The sequence below is a fragment of the Lonchura striata genome, chromosome 2 (assembly GCF_046129695.1).
Source record: "Lonchura striata isolate bLonStr1 chromosome 2, bLonStr1.mat, whole genome shotgun sequence".
In the NCBI taxonomy this organism is placed as follows: Eukaryota; Metazoa; Chordata; class Aves; order Passeriformes; family Estrildidae; genus Lonchura; species Lonchura striata.
The window spans coordinates 115,841,708-115,860,857 of record NC_134604.1 but is presented as its reverse complement, the minus strand read 5'-3'; the positions used below and the strand labels follow the sequence as shown (position 1 = coordinate 115,860,857).

The 19,150-nt window shown below is 45.9% G+C and overlaps 1 protein-coding gene across 2 annotated transcripts in view; it reads right to left on the bottom strand.

Annotated features, from left to right (window-relative positions):
* Positions 1-2,102: 2,102 nt before the first annotated feature.
* RCAN1 (regulator of calcineurin 1) overlaps positions 2,103-19,150 on the bottom strand; it is a 41,003-nt gene continuing 23,955 nt past the window's right edge. Inside the window, exons 1-4 of one of the 2 annotated variants that reach the window (XM_077781710.1) lie at positions 14,128-14,370; positions 11,558-11,731; positions 7,784-7,943; positions 2,103-4,449 (exon numbers count right to left, since the gene is read on the bottom strand). In XM_077781710.1, the coding sequence (XP_077637836.1) occupies positions 4,286-4,449; positions 7,784-7,943; positions 11,558-11,731; positions 14,128-14,214 (585 nt within the window). In that variant the 5' untranslated portion in view covers positions 14,215-14,370 and the 3' untranslated portion in view covers positions 2,103-4,285. Of the gene's footprint in view, positions 4,450-7,783; positions 7,944-11,557; positions 11,732-14,127; positions 14,371-19,150 lie in introns of those variants that run through there. The other variant, XM_077781709.1, reaches the window with a different exon arrangement.

Genomic DNA, 19,150 nt, shown 5'->3' with positions numbered 1-19,150 from the left:
CAGAGCATCCAAGGTGGGAAGAACCTTCAGGAGCACCCAGTCCCACCCCAGCAGCATCAGCATCACCCCAAGGCCACATCCAGACTCCTCCTGGACATTGCAGCGACTCCAACCCTCCCCGGGCAGCTCTGAGCCCAACGTCCCACAGATTTTAAGAGGGGCATGAAAAAAGGATTTCCTTTCAGAAACTTTCCCAAAGGAAAATGATTAATTTGATTTACCTTAAATGGTGTCAGGAAGCTTTGATCTGTAGCACTGGGCATCCAACAGGGTGCCAAGGGGAGGCACCAGGCTCTTCTCAGTGGTGCCAAGCAATGGGATGAGGGATGGGCAGGGACTGATTGCAGGAATTCTCCTGCACAGCTCCTGCCCTGGCAGTGCCCAGCCTGGGCAGGGACCAGAGAGGCTCTGGGCTCCCTCCCTGGGTATTCCAGAGCCACCTGGACACAGCCCGGTGCTCTGAGCTCATTCCAGTGAAGGGAATTTTTCTTTCCCAATCCCCAACCTGAGCCTCTCCTGGTGCAATTCCAGCCCATTTCCTCTCCTCCTTTCCCTGCCCCTCTTGTCAGGGAGTTTTGGGGGGCAATGAGGTCCCCCCTGAGCCTCCTCTTGTCCATTCCAAACACCCCCAGCTCCCTCAGCTGCTCCTTCCAGGATGTGTTTTCCAGCCATGCTCCAAAGAACTCCAAACAAAAGGAATTCCTGGCAGGAAAACACACACAACACTCAACATGACAAAGTCTGGAATGTGGCAGTCTCTGTTATCAGTGGAAATTTTTGTCAGGGAAGATAAATCCAGCTCCATCCTGCCCCCGTCATTGGAGTCACCTCTGTGCTCCTGCCTCACTCCCTGTAACCCTAAAAATTCGGCATTATTTGGGAGCTTAGTGTCAAAAAGTTCTTCACCAGAACATGATGAATGTCTTCATCATTGTTTTGTCTTTCCAGATCCAATTATGAATTATTAAAGGCATGAGCAAGGAATAATTCTCTGGAAGATGTTTCTGAGGTATGTTGGGCAAGGCAAAATGGAAAACTCGTGTTCCCCAAGACAAGCAGAAGCAGAACCTGAGCGGGCAGGTGATGATGCCACGGGCAAAATCCCTGCTGGAATTGTTCAGAGATGGTTCCAAAATTGTTCAAACGGTTCCAGAGCTGCTGGAGCTCGCTCCTTCCCCACCCTGGCAAGCCTGGACTGAAGAAAAACCTCCTGACCCACCGAGCCAGGGTCAGACAGCAAAGTCCCCCCACTCCTGCTGCTCTGCAAAACAAAACTGATTAAAAACCAACTCTGGGCCTTTTGTTGCCTTCACCTCGAAAACGAGGAGGGGCTTTAATTGGGTACCAGAAATTCCTTTTTGCCATCACAGGACTTCCATCCCTACCCACGGCAAAACCTTTGTGGCTTTTCTTAATTTCTTCTGCAACAAAAGAAGTTATCAGGTAAAGGCATTTAAATACATTTAAGTATTAAATGCTTTAATACTTAAAGTTATCAGGTAAACCTTTTTAAATAAAGTATTAAATGCTTTAATATTTAAAGTTATCAGGTAAAGCCATTTAAATACTTAAAAGTTATCAGGTAAAATCATTTAAATACATCGTTTAAATGATGTATTTTTGTATTCCAGGAGCTTCAGAAATCATGGGATTGTGGAATGGTTTGGGATGGAGGAACCTTAAAGCTCATCTCACTCCACATTCCACTATCCCAGGTTGCTCCAAGCCCCATCCAGCCTGACCCTGGACACTTCCAGGAATGGGGATTCCAGAATCTCTCTGGAAAAACATCCCCAAATTATTCATTTTTAAATATTAATATTTTGTGTATTACGGATGCTCAGGGACTATTCTGGAGCAGGAAGATGCTGATGCCTTTATTAGGAACTTGAGGCTCTGAAGAATCAGGTTTTCACTGGAATATCCCCCATTGGTTTTATTCATGAGCAGACTCTCCCATGGGGAGCTCATGAAATTCTCTGAAGGTTGGAAACCTTTTCAAGGCATCAATTTATGAGCATAACATTCTGCCCCTCTGGAAGCTGAAAATTCCCATTTTGGTGCTGAACTTAGAGTGGTTCTGTGCAGAAAACACCAGGACATTTACAAGAAGACAACAAAATATTTTAATATCAATCTGCCCCGTGCTATACAAGTGTATAAAATACCAACCAAGCATCCATTGGAACTTTACAAAAATAACCAGAAAAAGCAAGCAGCACACTGGAGTCATGAGGACAGGAGGTGACAGATCCAACCAGGAACACACTGAGAGCATTCCAAGATTTCCATGGTTCCCACCTCAGGCAGGGGTCAGGTCTTAAAATGACAAAAATCAGATTTATTGATGGTTTGAATTGAAAAGCAGCTGTGCTTCTGTAGGGAACACAGCAGCAGCCACCTGGGTTTCTACTGCCAAACTCATGCTTTGATTTTCCAGGGAAAAAGGACAGGACAGGAATTATTCCCCATGTCTGGAACTGAATGTGGTGAGACACAAAGTCCAGCAGTCATTTGAGAAACGTGGAAAGCTCTTGGAAAGGCTTCAAGGCAGTTGTGGCAAACCTACCAAGTTTTTCTCCACTTAATTCCTTTATTTTGGGCGTTGAGTGCAGCACGTGGGTAACCCAAAATAATCTGATTTTCCTGTGTCCAGCTCCAGCCATCCATGGAATCAGCTCTTCCCAACAGCTCCCAAGGAGCCAGGGTCACTCAGCCACCAGAGCCAGGCTTTGTTCCAGTTTCCAGGGAATAACAATCCAAGCTAGAGCAGGAAATTCAGGATATTCCTGGTCTCCAGGCCCGGATTTCTGTTCCAGTCAGGAATTCCAGGCCTTCCAGAACAACCTGCTTCCCTGCACCGTGGCCTGGAAGGGCTCCACTCTTTTTAAAACAAATATTATTTAAAAAACCAAGGTGTCAACCAGGATTTCAGTCAACATTTGCTTCAATCTCTTCTCAGACCGACTGTGGCAAGAGCAAACCATGAGAGAGCCAGATCTGATTCCTAAAAACACGATGAGAGAGGCTCCACAATCCCTTTTCCAAACCCCCAAGTGGTATTTTCTATGGATAGCAATTCCTGTCTCTTCCCAAAAAATCCTGAACCCTGCTTCAAGGTGAGGATCTCCAGTTTAAAAAACAGTATTAAAATATTTCTGCTGTTTTTCTTCTTTGAAATTTGCATTTAGGAGCCTTTAAACACTGCCATAAAAAAAAGCCCTAAAGCTTCTCCCACATATTCCCACTGCTTAAATCAGCATTCCTTGGCATTAAGCATTTCATCCCAGCTGAGTTTGGAAGCAAAGCTCAGAAAGTTTGGATTTTTGGATATCCAAAGCCAGTAGAAAAAGATCCAAGTGTGCAGCTTGGAGTAGGAATGGACAAGGCAAAGGCACTCCAGCTCTCCTCACTACGTCCTGGGTGGAATTTTCCAATCCCAATCCAAACTTTACTCACCAAAAATGCAGATTCAAGTTTCTCCATAATTTTTTTTTTCCCCACTGGAAAAATCCCCCTGCTCTGAATATGCACCATCAGCATTATCCGAGTCCTTTTTTCCCTCCTCGAGTCAAAGCTCCCCAACAAATCCTAATGAAGATATAAATTATCTGAACTTAAATAATTTAAAATCCATGTATTCCAACAACTCTCCTATTGCACGTTTTTCCACTGCTCTGCCAGGTAAAACCCTCTGCAGGAATTCCAAAGGTGAAAATTTTAAAAAGCACAACTTCCAGAGCACCAAAAGCGGGTGCTGGAGGAATTGGATCCTGCTGGAAAACGAGGGCCAATAAAACCAAATATAAATATATCATGTATGTACACATCCAGGAGGAATTCTGGGATGCTGAGATAATAAATACTTGGAAACAATTCCCAGATTTCCAGAAACTTGGGAGAAACTCTAGAAAAGAAAGCAAATTACTTGAGAAGACCAAGAAGAAACATGCACAAAACCTAGCGTAAGAAAAAGGGTTAAGCTCCCAAAATTCCCATCATCCTTCCAACCCCGTTATCCCAAGGTTTTCCAAACACCCACCGCGGGTGTCACAAGGAATTTTCCCCCAGAATAAGCCCAGTTATGTCCCAAAATGTCCCCTTCTCCCATCCTTTGCTCCCAGGATCCAGGAATTCCCTCAGCACACGGCATCGACTCCAAACCGAGCGCGGCATTCCCTCCTCTGGAGCACACCTGGAATTCTCCTCCCGCAGCCGCCGTTCCGGGCGGTTTAGCGCCGCGAATCCTCGGAATTTTGGCTTTCCCCTGGAAACGGGGCCCGGCTCAGCTGAGGTGGGCGGGGGCGTAGTCGGGCCGGCGGGTCTGGATGATTTTGGGTTTGGGTTTTCTGGGCTCCTCCTCGGCCTCGCTCTCCTGGTCGCTCTCGCAGACGTGCACGACCACGCTGGGAGTGGTGGCCGTGGCCGCGTGCAGCTCGTACTTGTCCCCTGCAGGGAGACAGCGGAATTCCTCAGAAAATGGGACATGGTGGCTTCTCCATGGGGTTTTTGGGTGGGGAATTCCTCAGGGAACGTCATGGGGTGGTTCTTCTGTAGGGTTTTGGGTGGAGAATTCCTCAGGGAATGTCACCGGGTGGCTTTTCCATGGGGTCTTCGGTGGGGAATTCCTCAGGGAATGGGACATGGTGGCTTTTCCATGGGGTCTTGGGTGGGGAATTCCTCAAGGAACGGCACGGGGTGGCTTTTCCATGAGGATTTTGGGTAGGGAATTCCTCAGGGAATGGACATGGTGGCTTTTCCATGGGGTTTTTGGGTGGGGAATTCCTCAGGGAATGTCACGGGGTGACTTTTCCATGAGGACTTTGGGTTGGGAATTCCTTAGGGAATGGGACATGGTGGCTTTTCCATGGGGTTTTGGGTGAGGAATTCCTTAGGGAATGGGACATGGTGGCTTCTCCATGGGGTTTTTGGGTAGGGAATTCCTTAGGGAATATCACGGGGTGACTTTTCCATGAGAATTTTGTGTTGGGAATTCCTCAGGGAATGGGACATGGTGGCTTTTCCATGGGGTTTTTGGGTAGGGAATTCCTCAGAGAATGGGACATGGTGGCTTTTCCATGGGGTCTTGGGTGGGGAATTCCTCAGGAACGTCATGGGGTGACTTTTCAGTGGGGTTTTTAGGTGGAGGTTTCATTGGGAAATGTCATGGGGTGGTGCTTCCGTAGGGTTTTTAGGTGGGGAATTCCTCAAGGAACGGCACGGGGTGGCTTTTCCATGAGGATTTTGGGTAGGGAATTCCTTAGGGAATTCCTTAGGGAATGGGACATGGTAGTTTTTCCATGGGGTTTTTGGGAAGGGAATTCCTCAGGGAACAGCACGGGGTGGCTTTTCAGTGGGGTTTTAGGTGGAGAATTCATTGGGAAATGTCACGGGGTGGCTTTTCTCTGGGATTTTAGGTGGGCAATTCCTCATGGAACAGCACAAGGTGGTGGCTTTTCCATGGGGTTTTGGATGGGGAATTCCTCAGGGAACGTCATGGGGTGGTTCTTCTGTGGGGTTTTTGGGTGGAGAATTCCTCAGGGAATGTATCGGGGTGGATGCTCCATGGGGTTTAGGTGGGGAATTCCTCAAGGAATGTCACAGGGTGCTTTTCCATGGGGTTTTGGGTGGGGTATTCCTTAGGAAATGTAATGGGGTGGCTTTTCTGTGGGATTTTAGGTGGGGAATTCCTCAGGGAATGGACATGGGGTGGCACTTCCGTGAGGTTTTGGGTGGGAAATTCCATAGGAAATGGGACATAGTGACTTTTTAATGGGATTTTTAGGTGGAGAATTCCTTAGGGAATGTGACATGGTGAATTTTTAATGGGGTTTTTAGGTGGAGAATTCCTCAGGGAACAGCACGGGGTGGCTCTTCCTTGGTGTTTTTGGGTAGGGAATTCCTTAGGGAATGTGACGTGGTGAATTTTTAATGGGGTTTTTGGGTGGGAAAATTCCATAGGAAATGTCACAGAATGGCTTTTCCATGGGGTTCTCAAGTGGGGAATTCCTTAGGAAATGGGACGAATTTTTAATGGGGCTTTTAGGTGGGGAATTCCTTAGGGAACATGATGTGGTGAATTTTCAATGGGGTTTTCAGGTGGGAAATTAGGAAATGTGACATGGTAAATTTTTAATGGGATTTTTTAGGAAATGTGACATGGTGAATTTTTAATGGGATTTTTAGGTGGAGAATTCCTTAGGGAATGTCATGGGGTGACTTTTCTGTGGGGTTTTAGGTAGGGAATTCTTTAGGGAATGGCACAGGGTGGTTTCTAGGTGGGGAATTCCTAAGGAAGTTTTAAATCCCAACATGAAGGAGCTCCAAGTTGTGCCTTGCCCTTTTCTCCATCCTTTACAATTCCCTGAGTCTGGAGGTGAACAGGAATTTTAAAAATCCTCCTTTAAAATGAATCTGACAGTTTTTATTCTCTTTGATCTTATTCATGAGAATAATTTTTCTTATATAATAAGAACAATTTAATTCTCTTTAGTGTTATTAAATGTGACCATTTTTCTCTCCACTAAAATGAACAATATGGTCCCAACCAGGTTAAATCTGAGTTGGATTTAAGGAAAAATTAATTTGCACCAATTTTCATGGATAAGTTATATAAAATATGGGAAAAAAGGAACTCGAGGGATGTGATCATTAATCACTGGGGGAAAGAGTGGCAGGAATTTATCCCTCTTAAATTCCAAGGAATTTTAGGCTCTTATTGATAGTTCTTCCTACACTCAGTACAGTTTCCTCCTCTGAGGCAAACAGAAATAAAAATATATATAAAATTTAAACAGAAATAAAAGTAAGCAGAAAATATAAATAGAAAGAAAAATAAAGAAAATAGAAATAGAAAAAGAAAAGAGGAATAAAATTAGAAATTAATAAAAATAAATAGAAATAGACAATAAATATAGAAAGTATAAATAGAAATAAAAATATATAGGAATAAAAATAAATAGAAATAAAATATAAATGGAAAGAAAAACAAACAGAAAGAAAATAGAAATAAAAGTAGAAATAAAAAGAAAAATAAAATAGAACTAAAATATAAATAAAAATAAAGAAAATAGAAAACAAAAATAAACAGAAATAAAAATAAACAGAAAGAAAATAGACATAAAAATAGAAATAAAAATTAAAAATGAAATATAAATAGAACTAAAATATAAATAGAAATTAAAATAAAGAGAAAGAAAATAGAAAAAGAAATAAATATATAAATAAAAATGAAATAAAAATAAACAGAAAAGAGAAATAAAGATAAATACAAATAAAAATAGAAACAAAATATGAATAGAAAATATAAATAGAACTAAAATAAAAATAGAAATAAAAATAAACACATAAAAATGAAATAAAGATAAAAATAAACTGAAAGAAAATAGAAACAGAAATAAAAATAGAAATAAAAATGAAAAAGATAAAAATAAAGAGAAAGAAAATAGAAATAAAAATAAACACATAAAAATGAAAGAAAGATAAAAATAAACTGAAAGAAAATAGAAATAAAAATAGAAATAAAAATGAAAAAGATAAAAATAAAGAGAAAGAAAATAGAAATAAAAATAAACACATAAAAATGAAAGAAAGATAAAAATAAACTGAAAGAAAATAGAAATAAAAATAGAAATAAAAATGAAAAAGATAAAGAGAAAGAAAAGAGACATAAAAAGAAATACAAATAGAAATAAAAATGAAATGGAAATAAACAGAAAGCGAAGCGCACCAGAAATAGAGAGAGATGAAGAGGAATGAAATCCCGTGGCAGCTCCCCGCTCACCTGGCCCCAGGCGGGCGATGGCGCACAGCAGGTCGTAGTTGATGACCGGGGTCGCATCCTCCACTTGCTTCCAGTCCACGGGGGGAGAGGCGGGAGGGGAGATCAGGAACTGCTTGTCGGGGTTTGGGGGGGCCAGGTGGGAGCTCCCGATGTGCAGCGTCTGCGGGAGAAACAGGGAGTCCCCACTGTGCCTGCATCCCCGAATCCCTGCATGCCTGCATCCCCGAATCCCTGCATGCCTGCATCCCTAAATCCCTGCATGCCTGCATCCCTAAATTCCTGCATGCCTGCATTCCTACATGCCTGCCTCCCTGTGTCCCCGAATCCCTGCATGCCTGCATCCCCGAATCCCTGCATGCCTGCATCCCCGAATCCCTGCATGCCTGCATCCCCGAATCCCTGCATGCCTGCATCCCCGAATCCCTGCATGCCTGCATCCCTAAATTCCTGCATGCCTGCATCCCCGAATCCCTGCATGCCTGCATCCCTAAATTCCTGCATGCCTGCATTCCTACATGCCTGCCTCCCTGCGTCCCCGAATCCCTGCATGCCTGCATCCCTAAATTCCTGCATGCCTGCATTCCTACATGCCTGCCTCCCTGTGTCCCCGAATCCCTGCATGCCTGCATCCCTGTGTCCCCGAATCCCTGAATTCCTGCATCCCTGTGTTCCTGCATGGCTGCATCCCTGTGTCCCTAAATCCCTGCATGGCTGCATCCCTGTGTCCCTAAATCCCTGCATGGCTGCATCCCCGAATCCCTGCATGCCTGCATCCCTAAATTCCTGCATTCCTACATGCCTGCCTCCCTGTGTCCCCGAATCCCTGAATTCCTGCATCCCTGTGTTCCTGCATGGCTGCATCCCTGTGTCCCTAAATCCCTGCATGGCTGCATCCCCGAATTCCTGCATGCCTGCATCCCTGTGTCCCCGAATCCCTGATTTCCTGTATCCCTGTGTTCTTGCATGGCTGCATCCCTGTGTCCCCGAATCCCTGAATTCCTGTATCCCTGAGTTCCTGCATGGCTGCATCCCTGTGTCCCCAAATCCCTGATTTCCTGCATCCCTGTGTTCCTGCATGCCTGCATCCCTGTGTCCCCAAATTCCTGATTTCCTGCATCCCTGTATTCCTGCATGCCTGCATCCCTGTGTCCCCAAATCCCTGATTTCCTGCATCCCTGTGTTCCTGTATGGCTGCATCCCTGTGTCCCCGAATCCCTGCATGCCTGCATCCCTGTGTCCCCAAATCCCTGAATTCCTGCATGCCTGTGTTCCTGCATGCCTGCATCCCTGTGTCCCTGAATCCCTGCATCCATGAATTCCTGTATCCCTGCGTTCCTGTATGCCTGCATCCCTGTGTCCCTGCATTCCTGAATTCCTGTATCCCTGTGTTCCTGCATGGCTGCATCCCTGTGTCCCTGCATGCCTGCATCCCTGAATTCCTGTATCCCTGTGTCCCTGCATGCCTGTGTCCCTGAATTCCTGTATCCCTGTGTCCCTGCATGCCTGCATCCCTGAATTCCTGTATCCCTGTGTCCCTGCATGCCTGCATCCCTGAATTCCTGTATCCCTGTGTTCCTGCATGCCTGCATCCCTGTGTCCCTGCATGCCTGCATCCCTGAATTCCTGTATCCCTGCATGCCTGCATCCCTGTGTCCCCGAATCCCTGCATGACTGCATCCCTGAATTCCTACATGCCTGCATCCCTGAATTCCTGTATCCCTGCATGCCTGCATCCCTGTGTCCCTGAATTCCTGTGTCCCTGCATGCCTGCATCCCTGCGTCCCTGAATTCCTGCATCCCTGAATGCCTCAGTCTCTCCATGGCTGCATCCCCGAATCCTTGTGTCTCTGAATCCCTGAATCCCTGCATCCCTGAATCCTTGTGTTCCTTCATCCCTGTATGCCTGAATCTCTGCATTCCTGAATCCCTGCATTCCTGCATCCCTGAATGGCTGGATGCCTGTATGGCTGAATCCTTGCATCCCTGCATTCCTGAATGCCCAAATCCCTGCATCCCTGCATCCCTGAATCCCTGCATGCCTGCATTCCTGCATCCCTGCCCCCCTGAAGCCCTGCATCCCTGTCCCCTTGAATCCCTGCATGCCTGCATTCCTGCATCCCTGCCCCCCTGAAGCCCTGCATCCCTGTCCCCTTGAATCCCTGCATGCCTGCATTCCTGGATCCCTGAATGCCTGAATCCCACCATCCCTGAATGCCTGCATTCCTGGATCCCTGAATCCCTTAATTCCTGCATCCCTGCCCCCGTGAATGCCTGAATCCCTGCATCCTTGCATCCCTGCATCCCGGGGATGTCGTGCCCTGCCCGGCACTCAGGGTGGCAGCACCAGCCAGGATACAGCTCCGAGGGAAATTCCAACGGGATGTTCTTCCCTAAAAATCAAACGTCTGCCCTTCCAAACCTCCAGCAGGAGGCCAGGGCCTCTCATGACAAACTGGGTGCTGGGAATCATCACCAAAAGTGAGAGTGAAGGGAATTCCAGCAGGGATAAAAATAACCTGGATTATTGGGGGTGTCCAACACTTTGGGATTCGTTTTCCCGCTCCACTTTCAGAGGGAAAAGCACCTGGAAAAGCAGCCTGAGTGCATGAGCCTGAGTTTGGGCATGAGCAGAGAGCTCCAGAGCTGCTCTGGGGGAGATCCCCAAGACTGGGGTGGGCAGGGAAAGCCTGGAATGTGCAGCTCTGAGCCTGGAAATGTGCAGCTCCAGAGCCTGGAAATGTGCAGCTCCAGAGCATGGAAATGTGCAGCTCCAGAGCCTGGGAATGTGCAGCTCCAGAGCCTGGGAATGTGCAGCTCTGAGCCTGGAAATGTGCAGCTCCAGAGCCTGGGAATGTGCAGCTCCAGAGCCTGGGAATGTGCAGCTCCAGAGCCTGGAAATGTGCAGCTCTGAGCCTGGAAATGTGCAGCTCCAGAGCCTGGAAATGTGCAGCTCCAGAGCCTGGAAATGTGCAGCTCCAGAGCCTGGAAATGTGCAGCTCTGAGCCTGGAAATGTGCAGCTCCAGAGCCTGGAAATGTGCAGCTCCAGAGCCTGGGAATGTGCAGCTCTGAGCCTGGAAATGTGCAGCTCCAGAGCCTGGGAATGTGCAGCTCCAGAGCCTGGAAATGTGCAGCTCCAGAGCCTGGGAATGTGCAGCTCTGAGCCTGGAAATGTGCAGCTCCAGAGCCTGGGAATGTGCAGCTCCAGAGCCTGGGAATGTGCAGCTCCAGAGCCTGGAAATGTGCAGCTCCAGAGCCTGGAAATGTGCAGCTCAGAGCCTGGAAATGTGCAGCTCCACACTTTGCATCCCCCAGGGAGTCCCTGGGTGCTCCAGAGCCCACCCAGCCTCCCCCAGCCCTTTAAATCCTTGGAATGTGCTCATTCCCATCCAACATTATCCAAAAAATGGGAAATACCAATGGCCTCCAAACCCATGGAGCTCTGGAACAACCCTGGATTCTCTAATTAATCTGACAAAAAATGACCACAAAGGAATTCTGGGATGCTGAGATTATAAACACTTGAAACAATTCCCAGATTTCCAGAAACTTGGGAAAAACTCTCAAAAAGAAAGCAAACTACTTGAGAAGATCGAGAAGAAACATGCACAAAACCTAGTGTAAGAAAAAGAGTTAAGTTCCCAAAATTCCCATCATCTTTCCAACCCCGTTATCCCAAGGTTTTCCAAACACCCATCAGCTGGAGGATTTATGGGAATCAGAACAAGGAAAGCTTTAATTCCCCCCAGGATAATCCCAACAAGCTTTTTTTTTACCTGAGCAAAATAGAGTTTGAGTTCTTTTCCAAGGAATTCTGTCTTGTCCAGCTGGATCCTGGCTTCTGCTGCAGACAAAGGGTTGCTGAAGTTTATTCTCACCCTTTTGAAGCTCTTAAAATACTGAAAGGTGAGGTCCCTGTCGTAGGGTCGGAACAGGGATTCAAATTTGGCCTGGAGAAAAAGGAGCAGAGGAGAAAATCAGCATTCAACACTAATAAAGGAATTAATTAAAAATGAGAAGTTACTAATAAGGGCAAACGACCACTCTTGAATATTGATTCTTGTAACAGCTTCGTTTGTTTTCCTTTTTCTTTCTAAAATGAAGTTTTTTACCTTATCTCTTATTTCTATGTATCATTAAAATAGATTATTATTATTAATAAGTGGTATTATCACTTATATTATTATCAGAAATTAATGTTGCATAAGACACTCTTAATTTAGCTACAGAAGATATTGAAATGTTTCTTAGAAAATTAAAACCCAAAAACCTTGAGAATAAAGCCTGCCAAGCCTTTGCCCAGTTGTGCACATTTCAGTGGAACCAACACCAGTTTTAATAGAGAAAAATGAAATAATCCTGATTTTCAAGCAAAATGTGATTTTCTTCAGTGACTCAACACAAAGAATGAAGTCCATGTGCATCTCCTGCTTTCCTGCTATTTTTAATTTCATTTATGGAAAGTGCTTCCACTCTCCCTGCAGGATTCCAGGCCAAGGAGAGACACAAGAGCAGCCTCTGGAGCTGCCAGGCCCTTCCCAAGTGTTTTATTCCAAGTTCAGGATTCAAACTGGAGGAATTTCCAGGTATTTTCTCTCCATAAAAGCTTCCTAGAAACTTGGGATAAAGCCATAATAAACGTTACTCCATTGAGGGCTTTTTACTACAATATTTTGAATTAGTAGGGGAAAAAAGCAGGGAAATCACATAAGAAGGCAGAAATCAATTCACAATTTCATTTTCCTCCCTGAGAAGATGCACTTTACACACACACCACAGCTGGGTATAAAATAATTTTATTTCAAAGAGATTTTCAAAACAGAGCTGTTCTGCTTCTTCAGAATGAGCTCTGAAACAGAAGCAGGACCCTCCTCAAAATATTTAGGGTACCTCAAAATAAACTTTTGGTATAGCTCAAAGCTGAGATGGAACCATAGAAAATACACCAAAACTTGCATTTCAGAGTTCACATACTGATTTGAAAGACAGAGACATCTGGGTTGTTCTTTTGTTTTTTAAAAAATATTTATTTATTTATTTAAATATGTGATTATAGAGGTCAGAAATGTCAGTTTATCACTATGCCACTAAAAAAAAAAAGTTATTTTTGTCCTTAAGGTGTCTTAGCAGTAGCAGCTCACTATATCAGGACCGATAAATATTTTATATTCTTTTCTATTAACATTATTATTTATTTTATATTGCCAACCAGCTAAATACAGACCCAAGAGGATTTCTTATAGTGTTACCAGGAAAAAATAATCCCAGAAGTATCAAATGGATTACAAATTCGTGGATGTAGCTACCAAAATTAGAATTAAGTATTTGCTGATAATTCAGAATGGACTACAAATTCATGGATGTGGCTACCAAGATTAGAATTAAATATTTGCTGATAATTCAGAATGGATTCCAGATTTGTGGATGTAGCTGCCAAAATTAGAATTAAATATTGCTGATAATTCAGAATGGATTACAAATTCATGAATGTAGCTACCAAGACTAGAATTAAATATTTGCTGATAATTCAGAATGGATTACGCTACCAAAATTAGAATTAAATATTGTTGATAATTCAGAATGGATTACAAATTCATGGATGTAGCTACCCAGACTAGAACTACATATTTGCTGATAATTCAGAATGGATTACGCTACCAAAATTTGAATTAAATATTGCTAACAACTCAGAATGGATTACGCTACCAAGATTAGAGTATTTGCTGATAATTCAGAACGGGTAACAAATTCGTGGATGTAGCTACCAAAATTAGAACTAAATATTGCTGATAATTCAGAACGGATTACAGATTCGTGGAGGTAGCTACCAAAATTCAAATGAAATATTGCTGATAATTCAGAACGGATTACAAATTCGTGGATGTAGCTACCAAAATTAGAACTAAATATTGCTGATAATTCAGAACGGATTACAAATTCGTGGATGTAGCTACCAAAATTCAAATGAAATACTGCTGATAATTCAGAATGGATTACAAATTCGTGGATGTAGCTACCAAAATTCGAACTAAATATTGCTGATAATTCAGAACGGATTACAAATTCGTGGATGTAGCTACCAAAATTCGAACGAAATATTGCTGATAATTCAGAATACACCACACAGCTGAAGAAGTCTGGAGGGAACAGCTGAGCTCCCAGAACAATGAGGTTGGACAGATCATTTCCCCAAGCACACAGAGGTAAAAGTGAATAATTCCCAGAGCTAGACTCACTCCCACCGGAGCAGCCTGGTGCAGACTGCCAAGCTCCAAGGCTTTGATGGCAAACTGGGATTTCCTTCCAGAGGAGCAGCAGCTCCCAGAACAGCCCCAAACGCACCTACCCTGGTTTCTGGCTGGGTGAAGACCTCCCCATGTGGCAGGCAGGCGATGAGCGAGCCGAAGGTGTAATGGAAATTTCGGAAATGCATTTCGGGCCGAGCCCCGGCGATCCCGCAGGAATCCCGGCGCTTTGGGCAGCCCTGCGTGCTGCTCCCGGCCTTTATAGGGCACAGCCAGCCCAGCCCCCGGGGAAAAAACCCTCCCCGAGCATCCCGACAGCGAATTCCTCAGCACGGCCCCGCATGCTCGCAGGGAGCCGGGAACAAAATGTAAGCGGGACTGGAAAGAGGTGACGTCAGTAATTAGTCAGCTTCCCTCTGCTAATTAGCGGGAGCATGGAAAATGCAGCTGAGCTGACAGGGCAGCTGCTGCCCAGCCTCTTGCAGCATAGTTTCCACTGGCAGTAATTCCATGCAGCTCCCGCTCCGCGCATGGAAAATGTTCCCGCCTGGCCACAACGCTCCGGGATGGGCTGCAGGGAAAATGCCGAATTCCCCGATTCTCTGGGCACGGAAAACAAATCCTCAGCTCGGTGCCTGTTCAGCCGAATTCCCCAATTCCTGATTCTCTGGGCATGGAAAACAAATCCTCAGCTCGGTACCTGTTCAGCCGAATTCCCCAATTCTCTGGGCACGGAAAACAAACCCTCAGCTCGGTACCTGTTCAGCCGAATTCCCCAATTCTCTGGGCATGGGAAACAAATCCTCAGCTCGGTACCTGTTCAGCCGAATTCCCCAATTCTCTGGGCATGGGAAACAAATCCTCAGCTCGGTTCTTGTTCAGCCGAATTCCCCAATTCTCTGGGCATGGAAAACAAATCCTCAGCTCGGTGCCTGTTCAGCCGAATTCCCTAATTCTCTGGGCATGGAAAACAAATCCTCAGCTCGGTACCTGTTCAGCTGAATTCCCCAATTCTCTGGGAATGGAAAACAAATACTCAGCTCGGTGCCTGTTCAGCCGAATTCCCCAATTCTCTGGGCATGGGAAACAAACCCTCAGCTCGGTTCTTGTTCAGCCGAATTCCCCAATTCTCTGGGCATGGAAAACAAACCCTCAGCTCGGTACCTGTTCAGCCGAATTCCCCAATTCCTGATTCTCTGGGCATGGAAAACAAATCCTCAGCTCGGTACCTGTTCAGCCGAATTCCCTAATTCTCTGGGCATGGAAAACAAATCCTCAGCTCGGTACCTGTTCAGCCGAATTCCCCAATTCCTGATTCTCTGGGGATGGAAAACAAATCCTCAGCTCGGTTCTTGTTCAGTCACAGGTGGAGATTCAGAGATTGATTTGGAGAAATGATTTTTCTGCCATCACAAGGAGGATTCGTTTGGGAGCTTCTTCAAAGCAGCTCTGTGGATTAATTGCGGTTCTCGTTCATTAAAAACTTTCCCAGCCTCATCGAGCAGCAAGGCTTTTGGCAGGGGTTGGTTTTTGGTTCTTTTTCCTAGCAGGAGCCTGCTCAACAGGGTTCCACCAGAACCTGAGACAAGCAGCACGGAGCAGCTGTGCAACCTCAATTCCTGACATTTGCTGGGACACCTGAATCCCCAACATTCCCCAAAAAGCAGCACAGAACACAGGTTTTGTGGTCTTTTCTTATGGATTTTTTTTTTTTGAGGCTGGTGGAAGGTTTTTTTTGCTTTGTGTGTTTGTTGTTTTGGTTTTTTTTTTTAAGTAAGTACCACTAAAAAAAAGCTCATCACCATTTCAAGTGATTAATGAAGTTTAAACTGAAGCTTTCACAAGCTATTTGAAACTCTCCCATGCACATGCAGCTCCAAAATTATAACACAGTCAAAATCTTAAGTTAAGCCTTTAGTTAATTCTGTTTTAACACAGGGCTATGATAGAAGCACCACGTTTTAGGGAATACCTGCAAACAATGCACAGTGCTAAGTTTAAACCTGATTTCATCAGTATTTAACTACACAAAACTTTCCACATGAAGACTATTCTCCATTTTTAGGGAGTCAACTTCCTAAATCCCCATTTAAAGTCTCTGCTGTTCTCAGGTTACCTCAGTGTAAAAGTTACCACAGCACAAAAAGAATACTTAATACAATTTCTTAGAACCTTTTCTTGGAAGTCCTCACTTAAAAATCCCAGGATCACTGAAGCTGGAGAAACACTTCAAGAGTCCCACCTGTGGCTGAATCATCACCCACCTTGTCCCCAACCCTGAGTGCCACATCCAGACATTCCTTGCACACCCGCAGGGATGGGGACCCCAAACCCCCCTGGGGAGCCTTTTCCAAGGCCTGAGCACCTTTTCTGGGAATAATGGGATGAATTCCTTCAGTGAGGATGGGATGAGAGCTCTGCACAGGGCACACACAGAAATTCAGGATTCACAGGCAGCCCTGAGAGCCCAGCAACCACAGCGAGCACATCCTAAATCCTGTCCCTGACCTGGAATTTCTGTCGGGTACCCTCAAGCCTTCGGATGTGGAAGGGGCAGGTGTGACTCCACGGAGCAGAGGTCGGGATGCTCACCTGGAAGGAATGGCCGTGACTCACCTGAGCACAAAGACAAACAGGCTGCCCACGTGGCAGGGAAGTGCAGCTCCTGATAAGAGAGCAGAGCAGGTTCCTGCTCTCAGCTGCACAGTCTCGGGTCACTGCAGCACCTCCGGGGGACATTTCTGTCCCTGGAGCTCATCAGGAGTAAAACAGAAAACATCTGACTGCCTGTCGGAGCCCAGCACATCCCTCTGGCTGCTCCAGACCCTGGCACAAACTCAAAACCACCTGTGGCTTCCATTTTAGCCTATGGAAAAAGCTGCCAACTCTGGATGAGGAGTTACAAGCCACAAGGGTTTGAGTAGTATGGCAGTTGAATTAACACAGGGTGGAAAAGTAGAATTTGGGGATTTTTAGAATGAGGTTCAAGGGGGTACAAGATGGAGGGATTTGGGCATGTCCTGACCTTCTTCTCCTTCTTCTTTTCCTCCATGTCTTGGTGTGATGGTGACACTATTATATTGGTTTAAGGTAAAGACTCACTGTCCAACATAGATGAAGGGAATTGGTAATAAATTGTAAACACACACATATAGTTTTTGGTATATAAGGTGGGAGTTGCCCAAGGCTCGAGGGCAGATGGCCACGGGCTCCTTGCTAGGCAGAGCTGGGCAGGTCAGAGAGAGAATGTTTAGATAAGAACAAATGAACAACCTTGAAAACACAATCAGAACCATTCCAGGCTCCTCCTTTGGCTGAGTGGGCCTAGGGAGCAAAGACTCTGCAGGATCTCGGGGTCACCCTGACCCTTAGGAGCCCCGAGAGGAATCAACAACTGCCATCCTCAAGGCCACCTGCACACCACTGAGAGCCAGGGAAAATGACTTCAGAAGCCACCCCTCAAAGAGAACTTTGTCATCTAATACAGGACTAGAGCCTGGCTAGGAACAAACCAAGTGGGTCTGAGAAATTCAACACCTCACAAAAGAATTTTTTCAAAGTGTTCTCCAGATTTAAAAGAAACATTTAAGTCCTATTGATACACACAATGTTTTTAACTTGGTTTTTTAAACCCCAAAGATATCACTCATAGCATGCTCCACTTTGTCACTATCATCATGATTCTTTAACATGGTTGTGTACCAAATAATGGAATCACAAAAATATTTGGGCTGGAAGGGAGCTCACAGCTCATCCAGTGCCACCCCTGCCACAGCACCTCCCACTGTCCCAGGCTGCTCCAGCCCCAGTGTCCAACCTGGCCTTGGGCACTGCCAGGGATCCAGGGTCTCCTCACCCTGCCAAGGAACAATTCCCAATTCCCAAAATCCCATCCAGCCCTGCCCTCCTCCAGCTCAGGCCACGTCTCTCAGTGTATTAAATACACCCCTTTGAGTTATTAACACCGAACTCAAGCACTGGGTCAAAAGAAAAAACCCCAGTTCCCACTGCCCCTGGTGCAGGCAATGAAGAGCAGTTCAAGGCAGGGCTTTGTGTGAGATGATGTGGAAACCATGAGGCAAAATTACAAAAGCCCCACTGCAAACCCCAAGTGTTGCAATGTTCCCTCCTGGAAGGTTTGGTACCCACGGGCAAACAACCATGGCTGGAACAGGAACATTGCAACACCTCAGGAGTCCTGCATTTGATGTTCTGATATTATCAGAGGGCAGCTTTTCTGCTCCCTTATCTCCCTTTGGAGTTTGCTGCTTCCTGTCCTCTCTTTGAGACTCCCTGGTGAGCTGCAGACAGAACAAGGGCAAAAATCACCAGCCCAGGAGGAGCTGGAGCTGCTGCAGAGAGCCCAGGGGAGGCTCCAGGATGAGCAGAGGGATGGAGCAGCTCTGCTGGCAGGAAAGGCTGGCACAGCTGGGATTGTTCACCTGCACAGGAGAAGCTTTGGGCTGAGCTCAGGGTGGCCTGGCAGGGCCTGGAGGAGCCCCAGGAAAGCTGGAGAGAGACAATTTCCAGGGATGGAGGGACAGGACACAGGGAATGGCCTCAAAGTGAAAAATTACAGGTTTACATCAGATATTAGGAAAAATTTCCTCCCTGGGAGTGTGGGCAGGGGCTGGGATGGAATTCCCAGAGCAGCTGGGGCTGCCCCTGGATCCCTGGCAGTGCCCAAGGCCAGGTTGGACACTGGAGCTGGAGCAGCCTGGCACAGTGGGAGGTGTCCCTGCCATGGCAGGGGTGGCACTGGGTGGGCTTTGGGGTCCCTTCCCACCCAGACCATTCCATGGTTCCATGGTGCTGCTGCACTTTGGGAATGAAAGCAAAGGGCTCAGAGCAGGGGGACAGGACAGCAGGATCAGCTCCCCTTCCTCAGCTCTCACCTTTCCCTTGGAAGCTGCAGATTCCAGGGCTCACATTCTGGAAGTTGAGTTCTAAAATAGCAGACAAGGTGCTCAATTAAAACCTAAAGTGCTCCCAAACACCAAGAGCACCTGAGAGAACCTCCAGCACTGCCCAAGGACAGAAACGTGACAGACACCATTTCTGGAACGTTTTGGGGGGGCTGGAAGGACAATTACAGAGTCCAGTAAATATATGAAATAGTGGGAA